This window comes from Penicillium macrosclerotiorum, assembly GCF_028827735.1.
Source record: "Penicillium macrosclerotiorum strain IBT 26536 chromosome Unknown utg000002l_segment0_segment0, whole genome shotgun sequence".
NCBI classification, from domain to species: Eukaryota; Fungi; Ascomycota; class Eurotiomycetes; order Eurotiales; family Aspergillaceae; genus Penicillium; species Penicillium macrosclerotiorum.
In genome coordinates, this window is record NW_026643082.1 from 2,444,627 (window position 1) to 2,472,364 (window position 27,738).

The following is a 27,738-nucleotide window of genomic DNA, read 5'->3' on the forward strand; positions in this document are numbered from 1 at the left end:
CTCCCTTTAATGTGGTCAAAACCAGTGGCTAGTTGCTTAGATGTATCATACGTGTTAGGATCTGCAACGCGCGTGAGCTGTCAATATACTGTCTTTGTATTCTCGTTGGATATCTTCTCATATTGATCTCCAATCCCACCGTGCAACTATTGGTTAAATAAAATAGCAGTATCAATAGCCGAACTGATCGCTGGTTCTTCAAGCTTTCCCGTGACTGGCTCATCCTGATCGTCACATTATAGACTCCGCTGGCACCTGTCAAATCCGGGAACAATACTATTCATCCGAAGCTGCAACAAGTATAGACTAGTGATCTCCTTTGATGAATGATCTTCGACCTCGCCCATGGCCCTGGAGTCTCCCTTGGGTCTAATATGACAAATATTCTGCCTCCACTTCAAATAAGGATGATCCGCTTCGCATTTACTCTTGACTTGATGCCCTTATAAACTTCAGTTCAGTGCAAGCAAAACCCTGATTTCCTGTGACTTCTTCAATCTTTCAAGTTGTGATACCAGGGTTCCTTTTGGTTGATTCTTGATAATGACTACAGCATCGGCTGCCCTAGAGGCTCAGGACTACGGTCCTACCATTCTTGCGGCATGTTGGGTCTTGGTCGTTTTCCCCGGTTTGATGGTCGGAGTACGACTTTGGTGCAAGGGCATGATTAGCAAAAGCCTTGGACTGGATGATATGATTATTTGTCTCGCATGGGTTTGTCTACACGTCAAATATTCGCTGTTCAGCATTCTCTAACGTTTTTCTTGATGACAGTCTTTGCTTCTTATTTATACTGCCCTTATCACCAAAGCTGTGCAATTGGGTGTAGTTGGTAGGCACGTCTCAACCATCGAAAACACGGAGAATATATCACCGGCACTCAAGCTTGTGTACATCAGTTTTGTTGTCGTGATATTTGGATGTGTCTTCAGCAAGACTTCTTTCGCCTTCACACTTATGCGTATCGTTACACGGGCTTGGATGAAGGCTCTGTTGTGGTTTATTATCATCTCCATGAACGCTATCATGTGGCTGTGTGGTATCTGCTACTTGGCTCAGTGCAAACCAGCTGCTGCCCTGTGGAACTCGGAGCTCCTGGCTACAGCCAAGTGTTGGCCAACCAGCGTGTTTGAAACCATTGCTCTTGTGGCCGGATGTAAGTGAGCTTCATAATGCAAATTTTTCGATAGCTAACAAGGGATCAACAGCATACTCTGGTTGTATGGACTTTATTCTCGCTTTACTTCCCTGGGTGGTTCTCTGGAAACTTGAGATGAAGATGCGGGAAAAAGTTGGCATTGCGTTGGCCATGAGTATGGGTATCTTGTATGTTCACTTCTGCTTGAACCGATAAGGAGATGAACTGACTTTTTCCCTCTAGTGCTGCCGTTACGGCATTCATCAAGACTTCGAAGCTTGTCAATGTTTCCCAAGTCCAAGATTTCACTTGTAAGCCTAGCACCGCCATCTAAATTTGATAATTAAAATGCAAAGCAAACTAATTTGAATAGGGTTCTGTTCCACTATTATCATCTGGGCTTCGGCAGAAACTGGATTGACAATCTTTGCCGCTTCGATCCCGTCCCTCCGCATCCTTTTCATTCGCATGCGCTCCAACTACGGCGAGAGCGGCGAGCCATCCTCTACCTACAATTATTCCGCTGATGAAGAGACAATCACACTTGAGAACCGAAAAGAAACTAGCAGCGAGAAGAGTATTCTGGATAACCCAATGAATAAACCGGACGGGGTCACCGCGACTTATGATGGAAATTCTCACGCCTGAGGAACTAGAGAGCATCATAGGATATAATTGATCCCGACCGAGACTTCACATTGATCTCATTGTGGTTCTTGGCGATTGAAGGCTTCAAGGATCTCGCTTTCGCCATGAAGTCTTGAAACCAATACGTCACCTAACGTTCGCTCGGCGCACAAGAATGAATTTTAGAATCCTACGAGCTCATCAAATCTGCATTTCTTTTGCTAATCGTGACACGTACTGAAGACGGAATTGCCATTAATTTTGTGCAGGGGTTTTCTTGTACTATGTTCTTAATTTCGGGCTTCTAATTTCGGTATCAACTTAGTCTGATTCCAACCTTACCCTATGATCTTTCTGTTGGAATTCCAGAGAGGAGCATGTCAGCTCCCTAGATCGTTGGCGATGTATAGGGTGACAAAAATCACTTTATACTCCGTCCTGTCTTCTCCTTTACAACCATCATCTGCTGCCACCCAGAACAACACTAGAATAATTGTATTAGAGCAGAATGATATGCAAATGAAGGCGTTAGAGGCACTTAGGACGAAGTGACACGCATTACTCTGATTTTCGCTTGCAGAAATCGTGTTCCAAGTCTAAAATAGCTCTTATCAAAATGCAGTAGGCTACTATTTATAACACATCAAACGCTCATAAAAACCGAGAATCATATTTTTCTTCCCCAAAAAGGATGTCTAAGGGTTTAGCACTACTTTTTGCTATACTTTTTTTTAAATCCAAAATGTCTAGTATTAGGTACGAAAGATCTTATGAAATCTAATATTTGGCGATCAACTTTTCTAGGCATAAACAAACGCGTTTTGAACAAAATATCTTTAAGAGGACAAGGCATCATTTTAAATTTATGGACATTCTATTCAACGGAAGTAGAATTGATAAAATAATTTATACACCATTTCGACAGCAAGTAATATGAACGGCCCCTGGAGGATCAGCCCCCGTATGAACGGCCCCTATATGAATGGCCCCTATTACGCAAGGTTTCGATTGGGGGCCAGAATAAGATATACGTTCATACGACGTTCAGCAGCTACTAGTAGGCACGGAAACCAGATGTTGGTGCATGATTGGTTAGATCTTGCTACCGGGGCACGGTGGCTAAAAAGAAGTCGGCGTATATGTGGGGGTGGTTTGATCAAAGCAGTAAGCAGTAAGGATGGGTGGAGTCCAATTGGGGCTGAAGCATGACTAGGGAATCTTTTATCTAATTAGGATATGACACACACATTCGCCCCCGGCCGTCATTTATATGTAAAATATAGCTTCGAGAATTATACAATATCACTAAGTTCTCCATATACGTAAAAACAAAACATGATTGGTTGAATGAACCAAAAACCATGAACGGGCTGGCACACTTTGGACCACTACTAAACTGCCGATCAATCCACCCAAGAATGATTACCATTTCTTTTTATGTCAAATAAGAACCCCCTTCCCATGCTGACTCCAGTCTGACTTTTTTCTCAGCTTCCTCATTTCATTGAAACACAATGGATGCCCTTCAACGATTTCTTTACGGATTCCCCGAACCAGCACTACACAAGCGCAGCAGGCCCGTCCAGGTTCTGTGTCTAGGCCTGCCGCGCACTGGGACCGAGTCATTAAGCGTGGCCTTGCGCACCCTAGGCCTGGAGACTTATCATGGCTGGGATGTGGTCTTTGAGCCGGATGGTAGCAAGCTTCAACACCTCCAAAAGCTAGTGCGGCGAAAATACAACGGCATCAATGGTGGTGACGTGCATATCAGCAGCGCCGAGTTCGACATTGTCCTCGGCGACCACCAGGCCGTGATCGACTCCCTGCCGGCATTTTTTGCCCCCGAGCTGCTCGCTGCCTACCCGGACGCTAAAGTGATCCTTAACCTTCGCCCTGACGTGGACGCCTGGCACCGTAGCGTCGAGAAGACCATCGTCCAGAGCGCCGACCAACCCTGGTCTCTATGGGTGATGCACTGGTTCTCCGCAGAGTTGTTCTGGCTCTATAGTCTATACTTAGGCTATGGGTATCCTGCCGTGTTTCGCAGCCTCACTGGTAGCACTAAGGACGGCGTCCAACGGAACAGTAAATGGGTCTATCGCGATCATTGTAACATGGTTCGGGGCATGGTGCCCAAGGAAAAATTGCTGGAGTGGTCTGTGGAAGATGGCTGGGAGCCTCTGTGCAAGGTATTTTTCAGAATTGTGCCTCCAAAATTCATGCTAATGAGAATAGTTCCTTGAAGTGCCCGTTCCGAACGAGCCTTTCCCCAAAACAAACAACCCAAGCAATTTCGCCGACCGCACAGATAAAGTTATTAAGCAGCGCATGATCCGAGTCCTGCGCAACATGTTACTTACCACCGCTACTTTGGGCGGGATCTCCACCGCAGCTGTGATGTGGTGGCAAGGACGGATCCCAGAGGTCACGCAGAGGCTGGGCGATTTATTCGGGGGATTTATCAAGTTGGGCTACAACTAATCACAAACCTGATTGAAATTACTGGCAGAGCATTGAGTCGGTCTATAGTATGTCTCCCTTATGGGACAACTTTGTACATATACTACCATCATTTCTTGTCCGTTCGTCAATTCCAAGTAACTCGCATATAAAGAATCAAATACATACAGAATGGAGAAAAGGTGGGAACATATGCATTTAGGATTTGCTTTTCTCATTCAACAATCTTTCTATACTGAGCAAGAAAAGGCACGTACTATGATAAAGCGATTCTTATTTATTAATTAAATCGTAATAATAAGTGAAAACATTTTAAAAAGTCATACTCGAGGAACACCACAGTCTATCTTAGGTTGAGTTAAGTCGAAGACAACGAAGGATGGGACTCAAAAGTTTCCAATGAAATCAGTGCTGCTCTTCCTATTTGTTCGTAGATTATCCAAAAAAAAATACAGTGCTCACCTTTAGTGAGCTTAAGTTCGAACTAGCATCTTCTCGGTAAGCCTAACGGTGAGCATGCTGAGAGAAGGCGGCAGCCAAGAAAAGTGGCCTCCTGGTCAACGTAAATATAGTGCTATGCTCTAGGAGGGAGCTGAGGTCGTAGCCTTCACCAATATTCCTCAAAAAATCTTGAGAATAGTCTAGATTAGGGCCGACGAGATTCTTCTAATCCATGAACACTATTAATTTTTTTTAGTAATATAGCAAGCTGATTGATTCAGCAAATCTTACACAATGGTGAATCGAAGATCGACGGACTAGACTGTAGACACCCTCCTTGTTCACCGAGACGAAATTCAATTAAGATTATTCATTTTGTATTATAATGCAAGCCAATGAGCTGCTTATGTATACTACATCCAATTTTTACTAAGAGAGGAAGATCTGAGCTAGATTAGGATTTCTTTCGACAAGTAATGCAAGAAGCTTAGTAGGCACTCAATTGCGAGAAGATTGACAACTTAATTCGCTAAGGCCTAACCATCCGAGTGGTAAAGATAGGAGAACATATTGCACAGAATATTAGTGTTCAAAGAAATTTTATATGATCAAAGAAGCAATTAAATCAATTTGAAGCAAGAAATCCTTACTAGAAATGTGTCGAGAAAGCCGCATAATACAGGCGAGACCCACATATCCCCATGTGCTTCAGATTATTACAAGAATACTCGATTTACTACGTGTTTTGTATAGTATCCCTGATATACTCGGAACCCAGTGCCATAATGCGTTAGACAGCGAGGTAGGGGATATTCAACATTCCCCGGCCTACACATTCAATTAGTTGGACATCATCAAATTGAGCATCTTGTTCCATTGGATCCTAGGTTTCTTAATTGATACCGTGTCCTACTATATTTACACCATAGTTATCTACCACTTGCTTACTAATTTCTAATATCATGCAACTTCCACCTACCGTCTGGACCACACCCTAGATAATGAGCCTATTTCCTTGCATTATATATATTCATATTCCCTTTAATCCTAAATTACTGCCCTTTGTCTACGCTCTATATTCGCACCCTAATCAAGGTTCCCCCCTAGCCCTATTTATTTTAATTTATCTTAGTTTAAAATAATTAATAAAGCTTAAAAATAAGTTGAAACTCTTAGATAGAAGAACAAGAAATTAACTGAGCACTTTCTAGCTTATCAAACCCCTTTCGTCTTATCTCGCTTCCAGCTAGGAGCCGTGGCCCTCTCTATCTTTGTTTTGACCCTTCTCCTTCAGGAAATCACTTCTATATATCAGATCTTAGCTTCCCATCTTTGAGTACTCGAGGCCTTATGTGACACGTGATCCACTAGCACCGAATCTCCAGCAGAGCTAAAGGTAGTAGCCAGTAGGTGTTCAATATTCCGGGAAGGTGGATCGAGTCGACGGGAAGCGGTACAACATAAGGGTAGACCACTGTAGCGACATGAATATACGTCATCTCGTTAAGATCCTAGGAAAACTGACTATAGCCTGGCTAGCATCCAAGCAGGCAAGAATCTAGAAGCAAGATGACAGACCGCAGGGACTGGCCCGGGGTAGGCACTCGGGACGTGCTCAGGGAGCGCTTAGGGCGGCACCCGGACTTAACTCAGGCTGTGCTCCGGGAGCCGATCGTTACCCGAACCGGCAGCCTTACCGTCAACAATATTACAGTAACAAATATCTACCATTTATGTTTCCAATTCCAAGGTTCAAGAGATGGCCCAATCAATATATTTTTACCTCAACGAACTTCAATCTCAAATACAGGGGTGGTGGAGGTGGGGGCCAAGTGTCTTACCATCTCACGTGATTGGATGACGATGAAGTGCATTCTCACTAAATCTCGACCCAGACCTTTCTTGTGATTCGAAGAGCTGAACTGCGATCTCCTGTTAGACTCGGTAAATACCACCCTATTGTATGACACGTGGCGCTGGATCGGACACGAAAGCTGAGAACATTATTGCTATTCATCTCTTGGACGGGCTCTGTGCAGGTCGTTGAAGCTGAGTCTACACAAGAAAGTTTGAAATCTAAATTACTTGCTCCTCTGTCGCCTGCAGAATGGTTCTTGCCTAACTTAAATGCATCGCTCGAGTGATGCAACACATGATTCACTGGGCTTTCCTTTTCACACTTTTCTTGTGCTAAGTACGACTTCAATTTCCTTCACAGAAAGGCAAGCTGGCGCCGACTATTTCTTTTCGCCAATGATCGCCCCTACTGTGGCGAAGGTCGTTCATGCATTTTCAGACCAAAAGGGTTGGCTAGTGGCAAACTAGCGCTTAATATTCAGCACACCATGGCTTTCAAGAGGTTCGTTTGATAGGTCTCTTTCTATACTTAACACGTCATAGGACGACTTCTAGATGACAGCGAATCAGAGAGAAGAGATGATCGGTTCCCAAGTACAGTGAGCAGCATTGTGAAACCAAAGTGGCTGCTGTGCACTTTTTGACCATAATGCCCTTTTCAAGAGAACAATCCTTTGTCAAAGCATTCTAAAGTCAAATAGGAAAGCTTTTAACCGGCGTAGTAATCCCTTAGCTGCGGTAATTTCTATTTTTTTTCTTTTTGTAATACCCCGCCCCATTCTACAAAAAAGGCCATTCTGTTGCTCTTTCACAACATTTATTTTCCAGCTAATCATGGCGAAAACAAATATATCGCCAAAGTGGCATGCCCATTTGCTCAATGTCACTACATCCATGGATTTTCGGACTATTTTAGCTATTACAGTGGGCTGCGTGGCCTTATATCTCTTTTTCCTGAGAATCTCCGGCACAAGCTTGAGGAAGTTTCAGACCAGCAATTCTAAGGAACTCATTATTATTACCGGTGGTAGTGGTGGAATCGGGAAGCAGCTCTCCAAAGACTTAGCCAGCGAGAAAGCAAAGGTTTTAATTCTCGATACCAAAAGACCTTGTTTCGACCTTCCAGAAAATATCCACTTCTACGAGGTTGATATAACATCAGCAGAAGCGATCTCAAAAGTGGGCTCCGAAATCCGAAAGGCGTTTGGCAACCCTACAATTATCGTGAATAATGCGGGCATCTTTCATCATGGCCCTATTCTTGAAAAATCGGAAAAAGAAATACAAGAGACATTCAAAGTAAATACCTTGTCTCACTTCTTTCTTATCCAGGAGTTTCTTCCCTCAATGGTCAGGCTAAATCGTGGCCACGTCATTACTGTTGCAAGCATGGCGACCTATGTCACTGTTGGCGAAATGGTGGATTATTGCTGTTCTAAGGCTAGTGCTCTTTCATTTCACGAGGGGTTGAGACAGGAGCTTGACTTATTCTATAATGCCCCCAATGTGAAGACCAGGTCAGTCGTACCAGGCCGTTTAAATGACTCCTTCGACTGATATGTTGCAGTATCATTCACCCTCTCTGGGTACGGACTCCCATGATCGATGGGTTCACGCGATACCAGTCTCACTTTGGGCAGCAAATCATGGATCCCAAAGAAGTTTCCGAGGCTATTATTGACCAAATTACCTCCGAAAGAAGTGGCCAGATTTTCTTGCCCAGAAGACTGGTCATTGTTGGGTTTTTGAGGTCATTGCCGCACTGGCTGCAGAATTCGATCCGGGCATCCTTTTCAAGAATCGTGTGGAAAGTGAGAAATGTGCGCCTTGCCGACGAGGATCATACACGGGGCAAATTATCTAAAGCGAATGACAAGACTTTCGGTTGATTCTGTCTCACTACAATTCTTGAAAGTTATGGGAGCAGAGATGCTTAGTGGAACTTCGGTCTGCCCTTCCTCATTATATATAATGAATAGTTATTAGCAGTATATATACACCAAAGGCTTTAACCACCTTATCACTAAACAAGAATGACCAGCGAGATAATCATGACCATACTCAAAACCTGGAAAATTGATTGACCAGTTAGTTGTATAGGCAGCTCCCGTATAGACAGGGCTTGCTGCAATTCTAGTGTTTGAAACGACCGTGGTACTCAAGTTACCACATGAGTGCTATGTGGCGAGGGATTAGTGGACTGCTTCCCAATAGAGTAGATAGTGGGTGATGGAGTGGTCATGGTGATCGAACCTCTGTGCCCTGTGCAGCTGCTACCTTCAGTGCACAGTGGAGCTAAATCACGCGAAGGACCGGTAACACCAATACCACTCCCTGAAAGACTAGTCCCATATTATGAAGGAGACGTGGAAATCGGGGAGATTGTGTAGACTGTCGTACCAAGTACAAGAGTTTCTGTGGAAATAGAGGATCCCTGAGATGCATAGACCGTGGCAGCCCGCGTGCTGAGAATTGTAAATGTGGTCACATATAGGATAATCCCAGCGAGTAAAGAGGTATTCAGGTATACGGTCATTGCTAGTGACGCTTTCTCTGTCCTGGTATACGTCGTCTTTGATCTCAGGGGCCAGTCAGTCACCGAGGAAGGGCATGCGGTAAGGGTCTTCGTGCGTGTGCTGAAGATAGTGGAGGTTACACATGCGGGAATATCCGTCTGAGTAGCGGTAGTACCTTCGGCGTCCGCCAAGGGGCAGACATTCGTGGAAACTACCAGGGTTTCTGTGGTAATGAATGTGGTCCGGGCTGTTGCGGAGCAGGCCAGAATAGCCGAAGGACAGGCCGTGACAGTGGCAGTGCGGGGTTGAAAGAACAGTCGACATCATTTGCTTGATCAAATCATCTGAATGAGTTATGGATGATGCTAATCCCAAGGAGAGACATACAGGCGCCATCAATGACGAGGATTCGTTGTGATATGGCCAAGAAGAGGCCGACAGAGAAGGTGCAATGATTGATGATGGAATAACACTGCAGGTCTTGGTGATGTGCACTGGGGGAGAAACGTACGTCCAATGGTCGTGATGGGGCTTAGACCGCGTAGGAGTGTGCGTGGATGTGGACGTCGTGATAGGCTTGGAGGATACAGTGTGAGACACCGTGGGGAGTGCAGAGCTCGCTCTGCACGTCTTGGTGGTGGGTAAATGGCGAGAATGGAAGGTCTACAAACAATATCGCTAGCTCGCCGCTCTCGGCGGAACTTGGGTCCTTGGCCGGCGAGTATATTCACGAAGTCGTGTTCACCCATATTCCGGGCGGAGGATACTCCATCTCGGGTCAAGACTTAGCCTACGATCGCTGTTGTTGCCTGTCAGCAGAACTCTATGTGCGCGTTTTCCTATTGGCATAATTCCTCAACCTCGACTTTTTCTTGCTATGTTTTCACGACGAGTACATGCTCATCCTCCTCTGACTATGCGACGGCAATCCTGAGCTCGTCATCATCCACGGGTGGTCTGATTCTATCCAATGGGAACTGCGCTCGTATCGTTGATAATTAGTCTTGCCCCCGTCAAACACTTGACAGGGACCTACGTATTCTCTGGTTCTAGAGAACGCACAGTATATATTTCAAGAATAAGTGATCATCTTTCTCGGTTTCTCAGTACAATCCTCTCGCGTATTCTCAACTGCAATCTCCTGTCTTATCTTTAGTTTTGCATCAACCCAATTTCTTTAACACAACTACAACTCATCATCAACAGATTCTCCGTACACTGATCAATTTCCAGAACCTGAATGTATTGATAATCAATGCTTTCAAGATCTAGAGACTGAACAATGATGGCAAGGGGATTTCTAGGACTCGGCAAACTTCAACATTCAATGTCTCAATTAAACTCGTTGGTCGAAAGCCTGGACCAGGATTTCCAATCGCAATTCCGCCATCTTTCTCTCTCGTTAATGCTCTGATAGATTCAAACTTTTGTTTTCCTTTTTCTTTCCCTTCTCTCGCTCTAAAAGGACCCCACATTGGCTATGTGTCTCAGTGATTCCGATATCAGATGGGTAGTGTTGAGATTGCGACTGAAACGGAGCTTTGGTGGTGACGCCCCTCATTTCCGCGTCGCAAACCCCCTGCTTTTCCTGCCGAGCGACGCGTTGGGGTATTCGTCGCCAAGCTTCCACCAAGCTTCCACCACGCTTGTGGCTGGGTGGTTTCTGAATAGAAGACGAACTATTGATCCCTTCGCCTGTTATCAGCATCCTCAAAGCGCCCGGCAGACCCTCTCTCTTTCTACCATTCAAACTTCGGGGATGCCGGCATCGGGTAAACATGTCATGGAGACCCTATCAGACCCATCCGAGCTACTGATCTTCTCGTGTCAGTCTCTACCACATACAGGGAGAAATGTAAAGAACTTCTCCTAGCCTGTTGATTTCCGAGGGCGGGGAGCTTTCGATGTTTTGGTTCCTGAGAAAATGATCCACTAACAAAATCCGTGCCTTGGCAGCGGATCATCAACAACTTGGTTGTTGGTCGAGCGACCGGGGCTCGTCTTTCACCGCGATGATGGGAAAAATGGGAAAAGTGCCTATTATTTCCTTATCCTTACAGAGTCTTTTGAAATTTTGCTTGCTCACTTTGAATATTTATCTATTTCTGCGATCTTTTTCACACTTCAACATTGATTCCACTATGAGGTGGTTCACGACGATTTTTTTTCTCTCAGGAAGAAATTCAATCTACGCTCTGGCTTGCCTCAGCCTTGCACACCTACTATTAACTACCTCTTTACGGCTGTTCCCTGGGGATAGAAAATTATACATTCAGGGCACCTCACACGACTTCTACCTGGGTATGATGCAGGCTTTCTCGTCTGAGATGCAGTGTGCAATTGCATCACGATTTTACTCGCATCATCTTACAGCCGGTGGACCTAGTTACACCATGCAACACACCTATATCTGTTTCCTGATGCGCCGAGTCCAATCTATCACCACTGTTAAAAAAGAAACAACCCCCCTCGGCGCCGGTGCCCTCTCCCCCTTCCCTTCAGCTGGCAACGGACTAGATAGTCACATTCGCCGCCCTTGAGCTCAGGGCAGAAACAGCTGTCATCTAATGAATGAACTTGATCCAATAGACTATGCTTATTATCTCTTATTCGGGATCTTCCCGTGACTTGAATTTTTCAAGACTCGCAGTAGTTTCATCACGCTATGTGATTGAATCAAATTAAACTAGGTAAAGAAAGCTTATCCTAAGCAGGCTAGTTTCAAAGATCAATGATGCTCTTCGCTCTTGGTCAGGGTTTCATTGGAGAATTCTAGGAAGTCACTTAGATCAGCACCCCGCAATACAATAGCAATGTTAAAGGAGGACAAATACTTACGGTCGACCACAGTAACCTTGAACTTGCGTGCTGGCGTACGACGATCAAAGAGAATGTCAATTTCGCCAAAGGTGCGGTCTTTGGTCTCAGGTAGTCTGAACCAGCACCAAATATTGCAAAGTAAGTTTGTACCGGCATAAAAGAGCCCTGCCTTAGCTCCCCAGTTCCAAGCTATCAAAAGAGAAATTTTTTGTCAGTTTTCAAAGAAACGGTTTCCTGGTCTTGCTTCAATCAAGCTTACCGGTTGCTGAGACCATGCGCGGGGTGACGCTGTTATGGAAAATGCCGGTGAGGTTGTAGACGAATCTCCCGATGACAATGGTCTTGTAACGAAGCCGCCCAGATGGTGTCTCGGCTACAATGGGATAACAGGCGGGCCCGACAGTAATCATGTTGCACAATGTGGAGATCACCAGGAGAATGCCAACTGCCATCTGGGCCCCGTTGCCTTTCACGAAACCCAGAGCACCAATTACAACCAAGCAAATGAACATGAAAGTGAGGCCTCCCATGTAAATGGTCGCACGGCCGACGTGTGGGAATAGTAACCAACAAATGATGCCGCCGATGATGTAACACGATGACAGCGCGATATTGAGATCAAATGCTTGGACCTCGGAGAACCCGGCGTTCTCGAGAAATTCCACGGCGTAACCCAGAAGAGCATTGCCGCACAAGATCTGAGCAGCCCACACGACACAGTTCTGATTGGAGATTGCAGAGTTAGTCGACCAAAATTCTGATAGTAAGGTTAAATAGCTCCGTATTTCAAGAAAACTCACAATTTCCGTTCGTCGCAAGTTTGTCCCTTTGAAACAATCCAGAAAGCTGGCATTCTCGGTCTCTGCCTTTTCCAACTCAGTCGTATGTATGATATATGCAAGCGTCTTCTCAACTTCTTCACCCCGATTAGGTGCTTCCTGGCGCAGACGAGTCAATGATTTCCGTGCCTGGTCGATAGCGCCGCGTCGCACCGCATTCCACGGTGATTCTGGGGCAAGATAGGCTCCGATAAAGAGTGGAACCGGCCAAATCCACTGAAGCATAAAGGGAAGCCTCCAACCAAGATCACTGTCCAGATTTGTCACAGCTCGCACAACCCCCGAAGAAAGCAAAATACCAGCTCCCCAACACATGCATACATATGCAGTGACATAGGGACGAACGACAGTAGGAACGACCTCTGACGCATATGTCGTTGATAGAGTCTGCGTGCATATAATAAAATAAGAATCAGGTTTACTTGAAAGGGGGACAAGATGTACCTGGAAGACTCCCCAAGGAATACCGCACATCGCCTCGCCAAAGGCCAAGACTGACAAGGACTGGGAGAAGACAGGAATAAAAATCACTATGGCCATCCAAGCCATAAAGAACATCATGGTCGGTCGGCATCCAAAGCGATCTTGGGTATATGCGTTGATGAGCAAGCCCGCAAGCTGCCCGACTACCGATGAGTTGGATAGCCCGGACTGCCATGATGCAGGGATGTACTTTAACCCAGTGGCTTTGTCCACGATTCCGAATCGTTGTTTAAACTGGGTCTGTCCATAGAAGGATGTAATCTGTATGTCGTGAAGTCAGCGATCTCAAACATATACCGATGTTATTTCAAAGACTACGTACGATGACCAAGTCATACCCTTCCATGATCAAGCTGGTTGAAAGAAACATTGCCCAGAATACGGCCTTTTTGTATTTTTTCACGGCCTGCATGACTGTCAAATGCCGGTCCGCGGCATCGCTTTGTTGAGCTTGCTGGACTAGATCTGTGACGGACAGATCCTCTATTTCCAGCCTGTCTGTCTTGGGTTCAACTTTGTCAGATGCCATGATGATCGGTGTGGGGCATAAATTCGGGTCAAAAATTGATAGTTGAGGATGCTCTGGTCAAGCTGGAATTCTCAATGGAATGCCAGCGTGTTCATCCCTGACCCCCAATTAGCGAGGCTGTTCATGGACTATAAATGTGAACCTGGGGCAAGGGGTTCAAGCGGAGCATATTTTGAGCATCTGATGACCAGGAGTTCCGGAAGCGAATGGATTGCCTAGCTTGACTCAATAAGGTAGATTCCCGAAATCGCGCTGTCTCCCCCAGCTTCGACCATCGTAGAATGCGGGGCCCCGCTGGAGCATCTGGCGGGAGGGATAATCTGGGCGGATGGGAGGGATCAAGAATCACCTGTTTGAAGGTATGATGGGAATGCATGCTGCAAGAGTTCATACGAATTAATAACTCTTCATTAATCTTTTTGCCCAGCGTTTGTAATGGTAGATCAATGACAGTTCGAGATGCCGAGATCCACAACTGTTAATTGTGCATACCGAAGACACCCCAGTTACCCTGTCCGAAGTACCCGTCTGAAGTACTGAAGAGGCCGAACAGCCAATTTCCATGGGTTGAATTTTACATTACTGGAGTATTGTGTAGAATATTGACTACGTTTAATGACCTGTATATCTTATGATCTTTATTCTAAGTTAGTTGGGTTACTTATAGTGAGTGCTTCATCATATCGTGGAACATGAATAACGAGGACACTTCCCATTGAAGCAATCTTCCGGTGTTCCGGCGGGCAACCGCACCCCGCTTTTGGCTTAGTCTCAATTGACTGCGGGGCTCCGCCGCCTTATCAGAGGCCAGGAGACCTCAAATAGCCCACATACGGTCACGTCTATAGTTCAGAAGAACAGACAAAAACAACATTGACCTGTCATTAATGCCAATAAAAACTCCATATCTTTCTTCTCTCCTGCATTAAGAGAATTCAATATGATGTTTCACCAATTCGGCGGTATCTCTAGGACTCTTACATCGACAGCAGAGGAGCACGGGGCTAAAATACATCTGTGCAACTGAGTTATATCTTTGGAATTTTCGATATGGGGTAATTGGCCAAACTTTACTTTCATTTTCTTCATTGATTTCTCGACTGTGGGAAAACCTTACTCAGCTCCCCCGGATCCTCCAAAGGAAAACACTATCTGGACTTTCTGACAAGATACTATTATCAATAGCTTATATACCTTCTACATACGATGTAGCTTAGATCTCACTATGAATTTATCAACACTTTCCTATTTTTGGCCTTCGAAGTGACTCGGTTATGTTCTCTGGAAGACATGAATATTCCGTTTTTGAAGTTTTGGAGCTAGATATGCCAATCTACTTCATATATAATGTTTACCACCTCTCACAAGCTGAAAGCCTCGTGATATCTCGCCATCTGTTCAACCTATGAGCCAAATTGCCCTCTTCAATGCATCCCAGAGAGGGAACACCCCTTTTTTTTCGGTTACAACTAGAAGGGTTTTGGGAGGGCTGATATCACTCATAAAGTTTACTTCCCAAATCTTGAACCGGCTATGAAGACCTATGATATTCCGCAGATTTGAATCGCCTTACAAGCCATGTCTTATACTTAAGTTGAAGTCGGCGCGCCTAGAATTGCTAGAGCACATATTATCTCACTTTTTCAATTGACAGGCGTATATGCGGGGATTCTTCGGGCATTGGGTAGATATATAAATACCACATTTTGATTTGAACGGTGGATAGTCAAGATTCTTTTATTGTCATTATGCGTGTCTCTTTTTGGTTATCATTGGACTCTGCATCACTACGATCAGCCGAACCCGGCTTATCTTGATTTATTCCTAATCATGGTTGTTCAATTCGCATGGGCGGAAACCACTTCTAGAGGGTGAAGCGAACTTTCGCTTCAGATCTAAGCATAGCTGACATTTATTGAGAAACTATTGAGGGATCTCACTGAATGAATCATTTTGGGCTATCATTTGGATAGCACCGAGATATTTGGTTGTGGCTATCTGGTGTGGGGATAACCTAGGCGGAGCTCCGCCCACCGTGGGCTTACCCAATGCTCGGGAGGGTTTAACAGCAAAGTACTTGAACCGCAATATAATGATATGGGCATGGCAAAATAATCTATTGGAGTTATCAAATTCTTATGTTATAATGTCTTTGAATGATATTCGGGGCCGACTCGCTCTGATAACGGGTGCCTCCGGTGGGTAAGTCGGAGCTGTTGGAGGCTTCAACGAGGCGAAACCACTGATAAGATCTTCAAATGCAGAATCGGTGCAGCTTGTGCAAAAGAACTTGCGAGCCGTGGAGCTCACCTCGCTTTAACTTATTCCACAAATTTAACATCTATGGAAAAGCTTATCAACAGCTTGCAGTCCGAATATGCCGTTCTCAAACTTCGCATTTCATCGCATCAGGTTGATGTTGGATCTGCAGATCAGCTCGAAATTATGTTTGATGAAATCGATAAAGTGCACAATCAGCGACCCGATATCCTAATTTCCAATGCAGGATATGGCAAAAGAACAACTAATGTGTGGGATATCTCTCTTGAGGAATTCGATTACACTCTCAACATCAATCTTCGTGCTTCTTTCATTCTGGTAAAAGGTGTGGTTGAGCATATGAGAGATCAAAAATGGGGGCGTATAGTTTTCATGTCTTCAATTGCTGCCTATGGAGGAGGGATCAATGGATGCCGTGAGTCATTCAAGTCCAAATTCCGATTACATTTTCATCAAAGCAGAGCAATCCTGACTTAAAGCAATAATGATATAGATTATGCGTCTTCAAAAGGTGGACTGACTGGAATGATGAAAAACCTGAGCTCTAGGCTTGCTGAATATAACATCAGTGTGAATGATGTTGCCCCAGCCATGATAGGAGACACAGGCATGCTCCCAAATGCGAAATCTGTACCTGGTGTGGTCGACAACTTACCTTTGGGAAGGCTTGGAACGCCCGAAGAGACGGCAAATGTCGTCACTATGCTTGTGACTACGGGTTATATGACAGGTCAGAGCCTTCTGTTGGCCGGCGGTCTGAAATGATTTACCTGAGATTCTATGTCATAAGACATAATTAATCTTAAATTCAAACTAAATAATGCATATACATATGATTTTACATTAAATGCCTAGGATCTTTGCTTTCGAAATTTGAAAAAAGCCCTTAGTACTTTTCCAAGTATGGCCCGAAGCTTTGTAAGGAATGGTGACGTAAAGACTATGTTCTTGTTGCCTTTGAAGGAAGTTGGCCACTATTCTCATTTACAAATCACTCTTGCTGCCAACGTAGGACTTATACACAGTTACACATCTCCTTTTTCCTTTATATTCTACAACAAGCTTTCTTAGGAAGAAGATTCAGATCTTAGATCTGAATACAATTCTCATAACATTCATTCAAGTACAGTCGTATGTTGACAAAAATTTAAAAACTCAATGCGACAATGAAGAACCCTTGAGCATAGCCAAGGCGCAATTCATCTAAACCGGCAGCACAACTTTAACACCCATGTACTCTCTTTGATGCATAATCTTGCCATCAATCATGACCTGGTGAGCTCCAACCCGATTATTGACAGTATCGGTGGGATCAGTGCAAGTGGCTATCTGAATCTCACGCCATTGACGATTAGTTGGAACAACTCTTCCCTCCGACGTTAGCCTCTTGAACTCCTTATATACCCCTTGTTCCTCGATGCATCCCTCTCGCTGAATAAGAGGAGATTCTGATAAAGTCATTAGAAACAAGGGATTATCTTTGATTATTTGGGTTACTTACCTTTTGCAGGGGTCATGCGCATGTCACCTAGGGAGCTGTTGAAAAGAACCAAGGACAAACGCTCCTCATTCAATTGGTCCACAGGCGGCTTGAAGACACGATGACGCGTAGCCTTAAAGTGGCCACCTGAAACAATCTCCAAAGTATCACCAATGTTAATAACCAGTGCTCCAGGCTTGTAAGGCACGTAGTACCACTTTTCATCCCGCCCCCAGATTTGAAGGCAGGAGATTGGAACAGAAAATAGCAAAGTAGTAAGCCCAAAGTCTGTGTGACCATGCATGCGGAGGCCCTTGGATGCCTCCTCGGTTTGCTTCTTCACCGGACGAAAGAGAGCATGACGGAAATAACCCTCGCCAGTTGGGCTACCATGCGATTGAACATTGTCCCACAGATAGTCGTCAGGCAGCTCAAGAACCCGAGAAAACAGTGTAAGAAGGCGCTTGTTAACGCTTTTTGTCAAATAATTACAGAAGCTTTCGATCTCATCCATGAATGGGTGAAGGCATTTAGGCACGCGGTCGATGTTCTCCCAGTCGGGTTTATACCAGTTGAATTGCTCAATTCCATCGGCGGGCCCGCGATGACGCTAAAGGTTTAGAAATGAGCTTGATTTGATATATTATATCGTATTTGAAGAAATTTCTCTATGGGCATCTTACCTTAAAGCCGTATGGATGCTTGTAGCCGGACCACACTCCGGTCGTATCTGGGTCGAAAAGAAGACGCTCTTTATCTTCTTCGCTGATATTCTGATACATATACTGCGCTAGCGAGAATTGGCGGTGAAGCTACCATAAAGCAAGCCCTGAATTAGAGCTTATCTCCAATTGAGTCGGTAGAGCGTTCTCTTTACTTACCTGCTCCAGAGAAACACCGTAGTTTTCAAGGAATAAGAAGCCATCGTCTCTAATAGCAATCTTCACTTGCTGAATAAGATCTTGTACAACTTCTGGGTCTTCCGAATCGAGCAAGGAAAGATCGATAGATTTCAACGTAGCAAAGTTGTGTTTCTCTTGTGTGACTGGTGGGGGGACCCATTCTGGCACAGATGGTTTGCCAGGAAGTGTGGCAGAAGGGGGGTTGAATACAGCTGCGGGGGCCATAGTTTGTATTGCTGATCTAGAAAATATAGGAGATAATACCCATCAGAAGAAAAATATCTTGAAGTAATATATATTCTCTCCCCAACGTATATTTAATTGCGTACCGGGGCGATAGTGCGATGGTGGGTGTGCACATCATTCGGCAGAATTCATCCAACAAACGAGCTCCTCATCATAGCCAGAGGAGCACAAAGTTTAATGTCGCCCAGTATCTTTTCTTGACCTTTTCGTCCACTCTGCGAGAACTTGCTAGTCGCGTTGGATCCACATTGTCGTAGTTTCACTTCCTTTGGCTTGCTCCTCCGACGTCTCCTTGCTCCATATTGAGAGCTCCTCTACATTATCGGCGTTATCAATTCCATCTCCTGAGAAGATCGATTACAAGCTTATCAATAGACTTTGAATTCACGAGGAGAGGGTGGATATAGAAGTGTCAACCTTTCGGGATCTAAGGGAGGAGCTCCTCCCAAGTGGGGCGCGCGGATAGACTCTTCCCTCTAACGAAAGAGAGATGTAGAGCTTTATCGATCGCAGCTCATGCAGAGCTCCTCCGTTCTGATAACGACACTCGGTGGGGCTTCATACCCCTCTTGCGAATAATTGTTTCTTGAAATAAGGACCAGGAGGAGGAACAGCGACCGTCAAGCAATTTAAACCGAACAGCTTGTCAACTGTTCCTCCTTACAACAATCTCAAATTATCTTTGTCCATTTGAACTTACTTCTCTCAATTTCTTCCTCCTCTCAATCACTTCACAATGTCCCGACAACTCATCTCGAGCGAGAAGTTCCCTCCCAAGCCACATAACTGCCCGGCGACTAAGGTTCCCGGTCTCGTCTTCTGTGCAGGACAGACTGCCACTGGAGAGATCAAGCAGGCTACTGTGAGCTAACGGCCCAACCAAGATTTTCTCTTTGAACAACAGTCATACTAATCATTCCATTTTTTTTCCCATAGAGAACCGTGTTGCAGAATCTAAAGGAGGTTCTTGAGCTATCCGGCTCGTCCCTCGAACAGGTCGTCAAATACAACGTCTACCTTGCCGACATGAAGGATTTCGCGGCCATGAACGAGGTTTACATCGATTTCCTGCCTAAGCCAATGCCTTCTCGATCCTGCCTCCAGGCTGTTCCCCCGGGAGATGGGACTGTCATTGAGATCGAGTGCATTGCCCAGGCTTAAGCAATGCCATTACGGACTCAATGACAAAATATAAAAATAAATGTTCAATTATCTAAATGAAGGCCAAATTCTATACATTCCAAACCGTGCTATGAAATAAAAACATAAATAGACTTTGATGACGCCTCTGTCTCTATAATTCCGGAGCCTGATAGGTTTTTAAACAAATTTCTAATTTCAAACTCAGCTACGTAACTTCAAGGAACCAACATCCCAGTGACTTGGCCGTTCCATGTTGAAGGCGTAATAAGACATTCTCGTGCAGCTTTGTGAAGATAGATCTTTCAAGGTCCAGGGATATTCGATTACCACAAAGAACCTACTTGGCTATTGTGTGAAAGATTCTGAAAGTCCAATCATCGACTACGAACTAAATTTTGAGATTCATAAAACGGTCGTCTATTCACATGAGAAGTCTATTCGAAGCATAATACATATCCAGCAACTCATGAACGAGCAATATCCAACTCTGCGATGTACCAGTTTTGAATTGCCTTGGTATCTCCGGTAATAGCCACCATGTCGTATCGCTCCCTGGCTTCCTTCGCCATCGTCCCGTTATTCACCATGCGACCAGCCCACTTTCCGTGCTTTCGTGCCGCAGCAATGATTTTGTCAATGGCAGAGAGAAACTCCGGCTCATCGCCGCGGGCAGGAGTGTATCCCAGGAGGGATTGAGCCAAATCATTGGGTCCAATAAACACAAGATCGACGCCTGGCACGGCACAAATAGCGTCGACGTTCTCCACACCAGCGCGCGTCTCGATCTGAATCATTGTCACAATTGTCTCATTGGCAGACTTCATGTACTCCGGAGTAGTGAGGCCATGAGCAATTGCAGGGAAGGCCGACCCCTGTCCACGGACACCCTGGGGAGGGAACTTGCTAGAGGCAACAATTTGCTGAGCCTCCTCAGCGTTGTTGATCTGTGGGACCATGATACCATGAGCACCGGTGTCGAGAGCACGCTTGATAATATCGTGAGCGGGGCCTCGGATTCGAATTATAGGAGAGACTCCGAGTGAAGCAATGGCCGCGACAGAGTTATGCATCGCGTCATCTCCAATGTGGCCATGCTCAGCGTCGATGATAATTCCGTCCAGGCCAGTCAGAGCAACTATCTGAGCCATGCGCACTGAGGGAATTGCCTTGAATGTGAGAAGGGGATATTCTCCGGCCTTGAGTTTGTTGAGAAGCCTCAATCGAGGATTCTCAATCTGTGTGGTTTGAGGAGTTGGGTAGCTCATTGTGAGGGTTGCGCTATGACGACGACAAGGTAGATTTCGAAGAGGGAAATGGTAAGATGATAGAAGTAGAAGAGTTAATGATGAATTGAACAGCAATATCGCAGTTCTATAGGTCTACTTATCAATGCTTCTTTTTTGATTCACTCGTTTGACTGCATTTCGAAGGACCCTCCGATCCCGCCATCGATGTACTCCACAACTGGCCAATTGTAGCGCAGCCCGAGACCCCACCAGAGGGAGGAGCTCCTCCCGTTTATCTCTTCCGTTTATCTCTCAGCGTTCAACGGGTGATCGGACCGCTTGACTCCTCCCAACGCATCTGTACGCGGCTCATGTACCCCGGATTTGGACCAAATGCGCTGATATCTGGGGAAACGGCTACCCATTGGGCCGCAAATGTGCGCTCCTCCCTGCGCTTATCTCCTAGATTCATCATGGACCCGCTCGGCGTCGACCAATCAATAAGTCACAGTCCTTTGTAAAGGGGGCTCGATCATTAGCCGGCTGATATCTGAGATACCGGGGATGTATGGGAGCCATTGTAAGAGATAGAGCTCCGGTCCTTATTATACAGCTAATCCTTTGGGGAGAGCCCTCCTCCCTAAGGGTGTACTTTGCGAGGCCAGCGGAGTGAGCCTTTTTTTTTCTTGTCTGCAGTTTGATAGACACCTCATACCTTTCCTTACCATCACACTACTATGGACGTCAAAAAAGAACATCTAGATGATGATAATGTATCATCAGCAGAAGGTCAGGTCGATGTCACCACGGCAGCATATCGTCGGATGCCAGAAGATCTTCAGGCACTAGGGGAAGACGAGATCAAGCGCCTTAGCAAGAAGATTGTTCGCAAGGTCGACCTCATGGTTTTGCCAACCATTGGCATCCTATACATTCTCAACTATGTCGACCGTCAGAACCTCGCTGCAGCCAAACTTCAGGGCATTACTGAGGACCTGAATATGACCACTGAGCAGTTTGCCACCGCTGTTTCGATCCTCTTTGTCGGATACCTACCCTTCCAGATCCCTAGCAATCTTCTTATCACAAGAATTTCTCGACCAGGCATGTATATCTGCTTTGCAGTCGCAATATGGGGCTGTATCTCGGCTGCCACGGCTGCTGTCAAGACGTACGGTCAACTCCTTGCTGTGCGGGCCATTCTAGGGGCCGCCGAAGCTGTTTTCTTTCCTGGGGCCATATACTACCTCTCTGCCTGGTACACCAAAGTCGAGCTCGGAAAGCGTATTGCTGGGCTGTATATTGCGCAGCAAGTTGGTAATGCTTTCGGTGGCCTCTTTGCAGCCGCGATTCTTCAGCTCGACGGCGTGCACAATATTGCCGGATGGCAATGGTTGTTCATCATCGAGGGAAGCGCTACGGTTGGAATTGGTGTTGTGTGTGCTTGTATAATGCCGGAGTTCCCCCATAACAGCCGAATCCTCTCTGACACAGAGCGTGCACTGGCTGTCTGGCGCATAGAATCTGAATCGGGTGCCGCAGAGGGAACCGAGAATGAGAGTGTGTGGCGAGGCTTTGCAAAAGCTTTGTCGGATCCCAAGTTACTCCTCTTGGTCCTCTGCAATATGCTGTCTCAGGTCCAGGGATCAATTGCCAATTATTTCCCGACCCTTGTCGCCTCCCTCAACTTTTCCAGCACGATTAGTCTACTTTTGACTGCACCGCCCTACATTCTTGCCGGCATTGTTTACTACGTGGTCATGTTCTACTCCGACCGCAAGAATACTGTCTATCCGATTATTATTGGATGCATTGCTATCTCAATTGGCATGTATATTATTCCGATGGCTACTCTCAACGTCGGCGCCCGATACTTTGCCATGATGATCTTGCCTTTTGCATCAGTCGGTCCACAGCTGCTGCTATACAAGACGATCAATCTGCACCTTGCCCGCCCTGTTTCCAAGCGTGCCGCCGCCTCGGCACTTGTCAATGCCATCGGTGGCACATCCAATATTTGGGCGTCCTATCTGTACTACGCATCTCCACATTTCTATGCAGCTTTTGGAACACTGATGGGCGCTGCATTTCTCCTGGCGGCCACCATTACTATATACCGCTGGCTTATCTTGCGTGAGAACAAACGCTTGGACTCTGGTGACCCAGATCAGATCGCAAAGGCCATGAAGGGTGGAGTGACCGCGGAAATGGTACAGCTCAACTGGCGCTATGAAATGTATTAGGTAGTATAAATGAATAGCTTTTGAGAACGTCGACTCCAAATCATGCGATTTGTCTTGGATCTACCGTCTGGTTATCGGCACTAGTCTCATCAATGAATTTTTGTTGCTTGCTGGGTTCCTATTGAATTCCATGTGCTTACTACATGTAGGCATTGCCTGCCGCGAGATTGAATGGATCCACATCTCCTTTATGTTAATATTTGATAATTGCGGAACCTGATTTCAAAGTTAAGACTATCAAGGACTACTATAATTAGAGACTCCTTATATACGTACTTTAAGGCCTTGGCGTGGATGCAGCGGGGCCCATGATATTTATATGTCAGAGACAAGTTACCTCAATCTACCACCAAGTTACGCATTGGTCATACTTATTCGGCCAAATAATGAGGATCATGGGCGGCTAGGGCGGTTAAAGGCGGAAGGGCAGGATCCTGGGCTCAGAACATAATCCCTGACTTGATCTATATACCTTGCTGCCGTATACAGACGATGCCTGCACGATGTTCTCACGAAAGAACAAATACGGTCTTCATGGATCGAAATGATGCTTTAATACAAGAGAATAACCCAGAGACACAGACTGAGGGACTTGGAAATCAGCATCCTATTGAAAATAAATTTGTTATGAAATTGGTTAGAGGATATTTTAATTCATACCATTTAGAGTTAGAATCTTTTTTATAGAATCTCGAGAGCAGACTATGAAACGTGAATGACAACAGTTCCATCGATACAACGGCGGGTCCAAGGTTCCCCGCTGATCGGATGCTCCGCATTCCGTCATGCCTCCGCATCTGGAACACTGAGCTCCCTCCTTTCCTGTAAGCATCCTTCCCTCCTCGAACTTTTGCATCTTCTACTGCTTTCCAGATTTGCTCGCACCATTTCTCTCATTTTCTTTTCTCCCATCATTAACCTCTATCCCGGATCTCATTTCAAATCACCACTATCATGGGTGGAGAAGCTTCGCCACTTGCCCCCGCCCTAGCTTCGCGATCGGTACCCCGGCTAGCTGAGCGCCCGGTCGGCCAGCGCATCACCAAGATCTACACGGACCGACTGCGCCAGTTGACAGCGTCCGGCCAGTATGAAAGCCAGAATCTGGTCGCAAAGTTCCATGAAGCTGTCAATTCCGATGAAGACCATGTCAAGCTGTCCGTTTACTCGGTCCCGGACCTGCAGCGGCCATCCTTCGAGGATGCAACCTCACACGAATTCCAGCCAACTCATATCGGACAATCCTTTGGCCCTAGCTGGTCTACCCATTGGTTCCGCATCCAGCTCACCGTTCCTGAGGAGATGCTCCGAAAGGAACGCCTGGAATTTCACTGGGATGCGAATAACGAAGGTATGGTCTGGACGAACGAAGGTCATCCGCTACAAGGTTTGACAGGCGGCGGAGAGCGTATCGAATGGATCATCCCCGAAAGTTGGCGCGATGGAAAGGAACATATCTTTTATATCGAAATGGCCTGCAATGGCATGTTTGGCAACGCCCCCGGCGGCGACTCCATCCAACCGCCGAACCCGGACAAGTACTTCCAACTCACCAAGGCACAGATCACAGCCGTGAATTTGGAAGCACGCGCACTCTATTATGATTTCTGGATTATCGGAGATGCCGCCCGTGAATTCCCTGGAGATTCGTGGGAGGCGCACGAAGCTAATATGGTGGGCAACGCTATGATCGATGCTTTCATTGCCGGCAATGGAAGCCAAACGTCCATCAAGGAGGCGCGCAAGATCGGACAGAAGTACCTGGGTAATAAAGTTGATTCATCATCTGTCTATTCAGCCGACACAGAGCCATTTGTATATGCCATCGGTCATTGCCATATCGATACCTGCTGGCTCTGGCCCTGGGCAGAGACTAAGCGCAAGGTTGCACGATCGTGGTCCAACCAATGCGATCTGATGGATCGCTATCCGGAACATCGTTTTACTTGCTCACAGGCTCAGCAATTCAAGTGGCTCAATCAATACTATCCTTCCGTCTTTGATCGTGTGAGAAGATGGGTGCGAAAGGGCCATTTCCAGCCAATCGGTGGTAGCTGGGTTGAGCATGACACCAATATGCCCAGCGGAGAGTCGCTCGTTCGGCAGTTTCTCTATGGTCAGCGATTCTTCAAGAGCCATTTTGGCAAGCGATGCACCACTTTCTGGCTGCCGGATACGTTTGGATATTCTACTCAGATCCCGCAGATTTGTCGCCTGGCCGGAATGAGCCGCTTCTTTACTCAAAAGCTTAGCTGGAACAACATCAACAACTTCCCTCACACCACCTTCCAATGGGTTGCCCTGGATGGCAGCCAAGTTATGTGCCATATGCCGCCATCAGAGACTTACACAGCCGAGGCCCATTTCGGTGATCTCAGGCGCAGCATCACCCAGCATAAGTCGATGGACAAGGATAAGTCTTCTTTGCTTGTATTTGGCAAAGGTGATGGTGGGGGAGGGCCGACATTTGGTCACCTGGAAAAATTGCGCCGTTGCCGCGGGCTCAGCGACAAGATTGGCACACTTCCCCGAGTCAAGATGGGCGAATCTGTCGACGACTTCTTCGACAAGCTTGAAGCTAGCGCTGCCAATGGCACGGAGTTTGCAACTTGGTATGGAGAATTATATTTTGAACTCCATCGCGGAACCTATACGACTCAGGCGAATAACAAACGCAACAACCGCAAATCCGAATTCTTGCTGCGCGAGATTGAGCTTCTTGCTACTCTAGCAACTCTTCATGGCACGGACAAGAAGTACAAGTATCCCAAAGAGCAGATTGATCAGATGTGGGAGGGCGTTCTTCTTTGTCAATTCCATGATTGCTTACCTGGAAGCTCAATTGAGATGTGCTACGATGACTCAGATAAACTCTACGCTGAAATCTTTGAGACTGGAAATGAGTTACGCGAGAAGGCTCTTGGTGCACTAGGAATTGCTGGAGATTCCGGAAGCCTTGTTGCTCTCAACACTTTGCCTTGGCCACGCTCTGAACTTGTGAAAATCCCGGAGACTCTCGCTGCTTCTAATGGATCTAGATATGCTTTGGCTGATGGACCGACTGGCGTCATTGCATGCAAGCCAGTTGATTTCAAGGTCACCACCGCGGTCACCGTTTCCGAGATTGAGCCCGGTGTTTTCCGCATGGAGAATGGCAAGCTGAGAGTGAACATCAACAACGGTGTGATTACGTCGTTGTTTGATGTGGAAGCACAGAGAGAGATCATTGCTAAGGGCGGGAAGGCTGGTCAGCTGGTGATATTCGATGACAAGCCTCTTTACTGGCAGGCCTGGGATGTAGAGGTCTTCCATCTCGATTCTCGAAAGGAACTTCCTCGTGGCAAGACAGTCATCATAGAGAATGACCAACACAGAGCCAGCGTTGTGACCGAAACCCAGATTAGTGACAAGAGTTGGATCAAGACAACAATCAGCCTTGCAGCATCCACTTCTGGAGAACCCTCATTCGTGGAATTTGAAAGTGAAGTTGAGTGGCGGGAAACCATGAAGTTCCTTAAGGTTGAATTCCCGGTGGATATCACAAATACCGAGGCGTCCTACGAGACACAATATGGTATCGTTCGCCGCCCGACGCATTACAACACCAGGTAAGTTCCATGGAGGCCTATTGCAGAATCGATTCTAATAAGGCTTTTTAGCTGGGACATGGCGAAATTCGAAGTCTGCTGTCACAAATGGGCGGATCTGTCTGAGAATGGCTACGGCGTTTCAATTCTCAACGACTCAAAGTATGGCTTCGCAACCTGTGGCAACCTCATGCGACTGTCTCTTCTTCGCGCTCCCAAAGCTCCCGATGCTCATGCAGATATGGGCCGTCATCACATCCGCTACGCGATCCTTCCTCACATTGGTCCCCTTGATGCGCGTACAGTCCGAGCTGGATACAACTTCAACCATCCGCTGGGTGTAGAGCAAGCCAGCTCAAACATTTCGAGCTATAATACTGCTTTCAGATCTGTTTCCGTTCAAGGTTCCTCGTCTATTATCTTAGATGTGGTCAAGCGTGGCGAAGATGACGCAGATGTTTCGACTGGCGGCATTCGCCCCAGACCAGGGAAAAGCGTGATTGTGCGTGTCTACGAGTCTCTTGGTGGAAAGGCACGCGCAACAGTCCACAGCACTTTGCCTGTGAAACAAATCTTCAAGTGCAATATTCTCGAGGACGACGAGGAGGAAATGTTATTCAAGAAGACTCGAGAAGAGATCACGACGGTGGACATCGAACTACGGGCATTTGAGATTGCAACTTACCGTCTACAACTGTAGTTACTTCATGAACGAAATGCTGCTTCTTTTCGCGGCACATATTGTTACTTTTGCTTACCAAAACAGTATGGCTGAAATAATAGTATGATCAAGTCTTTTATGATCACCTTGTCTACTACGAGAGAATGGTAGTCCACAAGGATGTAAAATGTACATGATATTGGTATCGGATATCTGGGATGACAGGCCCAACCTCCCGTCCTTTTAAACCAGCGCCAAGC

General features: G+C 46.1%; 10 protein-coding genes across 10 annotated transcripts; 7 read left to right on the forward strand and 3 right to left on the reverse strand.

The window, feature by feature from the left end:
* Positions 1–555: 555 nt before the first annotated feature.
* Positions 556–1,786, forward strand: N7462_002025 (uncharacterized protein; the record flags this gene model as incomplete). The annotated part of the gene is made up of 5 exons (XM_057073751.1): positions 556–714; positions 775–1,156; positions 1,209–1,326; positions 1,382–1,449; positions 1,512–1,786. Coding segments are annotated over 5 exons (1,002 nt in total), but the record flags the coding sequence as incomplete, so codon positions are not given.
* A 1,493-nt stretch (positions 1,787–3,279) lies between these two features.
* On the forward strand, positions 3,280–4,246 carry N7462_002026 (sulfotransferase family protein; the record flags this gene model as incomplete). The annotated part of the gene is made up of 2 exons (XM_057073752.1): positions 3,280–3,954; positions 4,001–4,246. 2 exons carry the CDS (start codon positions 3,280–3,282, stop codon positions 4,244–4,246), a joined length of 921 nt encoding a protein of 306 aa, XP_056937393.1.
* Positions 4,247–7,357: 3,111 nt separating this feature from the next.
* Positions 7,358–8,412, forward strand: N7462_002027 (uncharacterized protein; the record flags this gene model as incomplete). The annotated part of the gene is made up of 2 exons (XM_057073753.1): positions 7,358–8,040; positions 8,091–8,412. The coding sequence occupies 2 exons, from the start codon at positions 7,358–7,360 to the stop codon at positions 8,410–8,412; spliced, it is 1,005 nt and encodes a 334-aa protein (XP_056937394.1).
* Positions 8,413–11,767: 3,355 nt separating this feature from the next.
* N7462_002028 (putative MFS alpha-glucoside transporter) lies at positions 11,768–13,879 on the reverse strand (the record flags this gene model as incomplete). The annotated part of the gene is made up of 6 exons (XM_057073754.1): positions 11,768–12,048; positions 12,119–12,581; positions 12,660–13,085; positions 13,143–13,442; positions 13,504–13,763; positions 13,840–13,879. 6 exons carry the CDS (start codon positions 13,877–13,879, stop codon positions 11,768–11,770), a joined length of 1,770 nt encoding a protein of 589 aa, XP_056937395.1.
* Positions 13,880–15,856: 1,977 nt separating this feature from the next.
* Positions 15,857–16,755, forward strand: N7462_002029 (SDR family NAD(P)-dependent oxidoreductase; the record flags this gene model as incomplete). The annotated part of the gene is made up of 3 exons (XM_057073755.1): positions 15,857–15,912; positions 15,975–16,405; positions 16,484–16,755. The coding sequence occupies 3 exons, from the start codon at positions 15,857–15,859 to the stop codon at positions 16,753–16,755; spliced, it is 759 nt and encodes a 252-aa protein (XP_056937396.1).
* A 438-nt stretch (positions 16,756–17,193) lies between these two features.
* Positions 17,194–18,597, reverse strand: N7462_002030 (uncharacterized protein; the record flags this gene model as incomplete). The annotated part of the gene is made up of 4 exons (XM_057073756.1): positions 17,194–17,438; positions 17,492–18,080; positions 18,154–18,282; positions 18,352–18,597. 4 exons carry the CDS (start codon positions 18,595–18,597, stop codon positions 17,194–17,196), a joined length of 1,209 nt encoding a protein of 402 aa, XP_056937397.1.
* A 757-nt stretch (positions 18,598–19,354) lies between these two features.
* Positions 19,355–19,779, forward strand: N7462_002031 (RidA family protein; the record flags this gene model as incomplete). The annotated part of the gene is made up of 2 exons (XM_057073757.1): positions 19,355–19,480; positions 19,555–19,779. The coding sequence occupies 2 exons, from the start codon at positions 19,355–19,357 to the stop codon at positions 19,777–19,779; spliced, it is 351 nt and encodes a 116-aa protein (XP_056937398.1).
* Positions 19,780–20,225: 446 nt separating this feature from the next.
* On the reverse strand, positions 20,226–21,026 carry N7462_002032 (HpcH/HpaI aldolase family protein; the record flags this gene model as incomplete). Its single annotated transcript, XM_057073758.1, has 1 exon — positions 20,226–21,026. One exon carries the CDS (start codon positions 21,024–21,026, stop codon positions 20,226–20,228), a length of 801 nt encoding a protein of 266 aa, XP_056937399.1.
* A 698-nt stretch (positions 21,027–21,724) lies between these two features.
* N7462_002033 (uncharacterized protein) lies at positions 21,725–23,230 on the forward strand (the record flags this gene model as incomplete). Its single annotated transcript, XM_057073759.1, has 1 exon — positions 21,725–23,230. One exon carries the CDS (start codon positions 21,725–21,727, stop codon positions 23,228–23,230), a length of 1,506 nt encoding a protein of 501 aa, XP_056937400.1.
* Positions 23,231–24,184: 954 nt separating this feature from the next.
* On the forward strand, positions 24,185–27,517 carry ams1 (alpha-mannosidase; the record flags this gene model as incomplete). Its single annotated transcript, XM_057073760.1, has 2 exons — positions 24,185–26,838; positions 26,890–27,517. 2 exons carry the CDS (start codon positions 24,185–24,187, stop codon positions 27,515–27,517), a joined length of 3,282 nt encoding a protein of 1,093 aa, XP_056937401.1.
* Between the last annotated feature and the right edge of the window lie 221 nt (positions 27,518–27,738).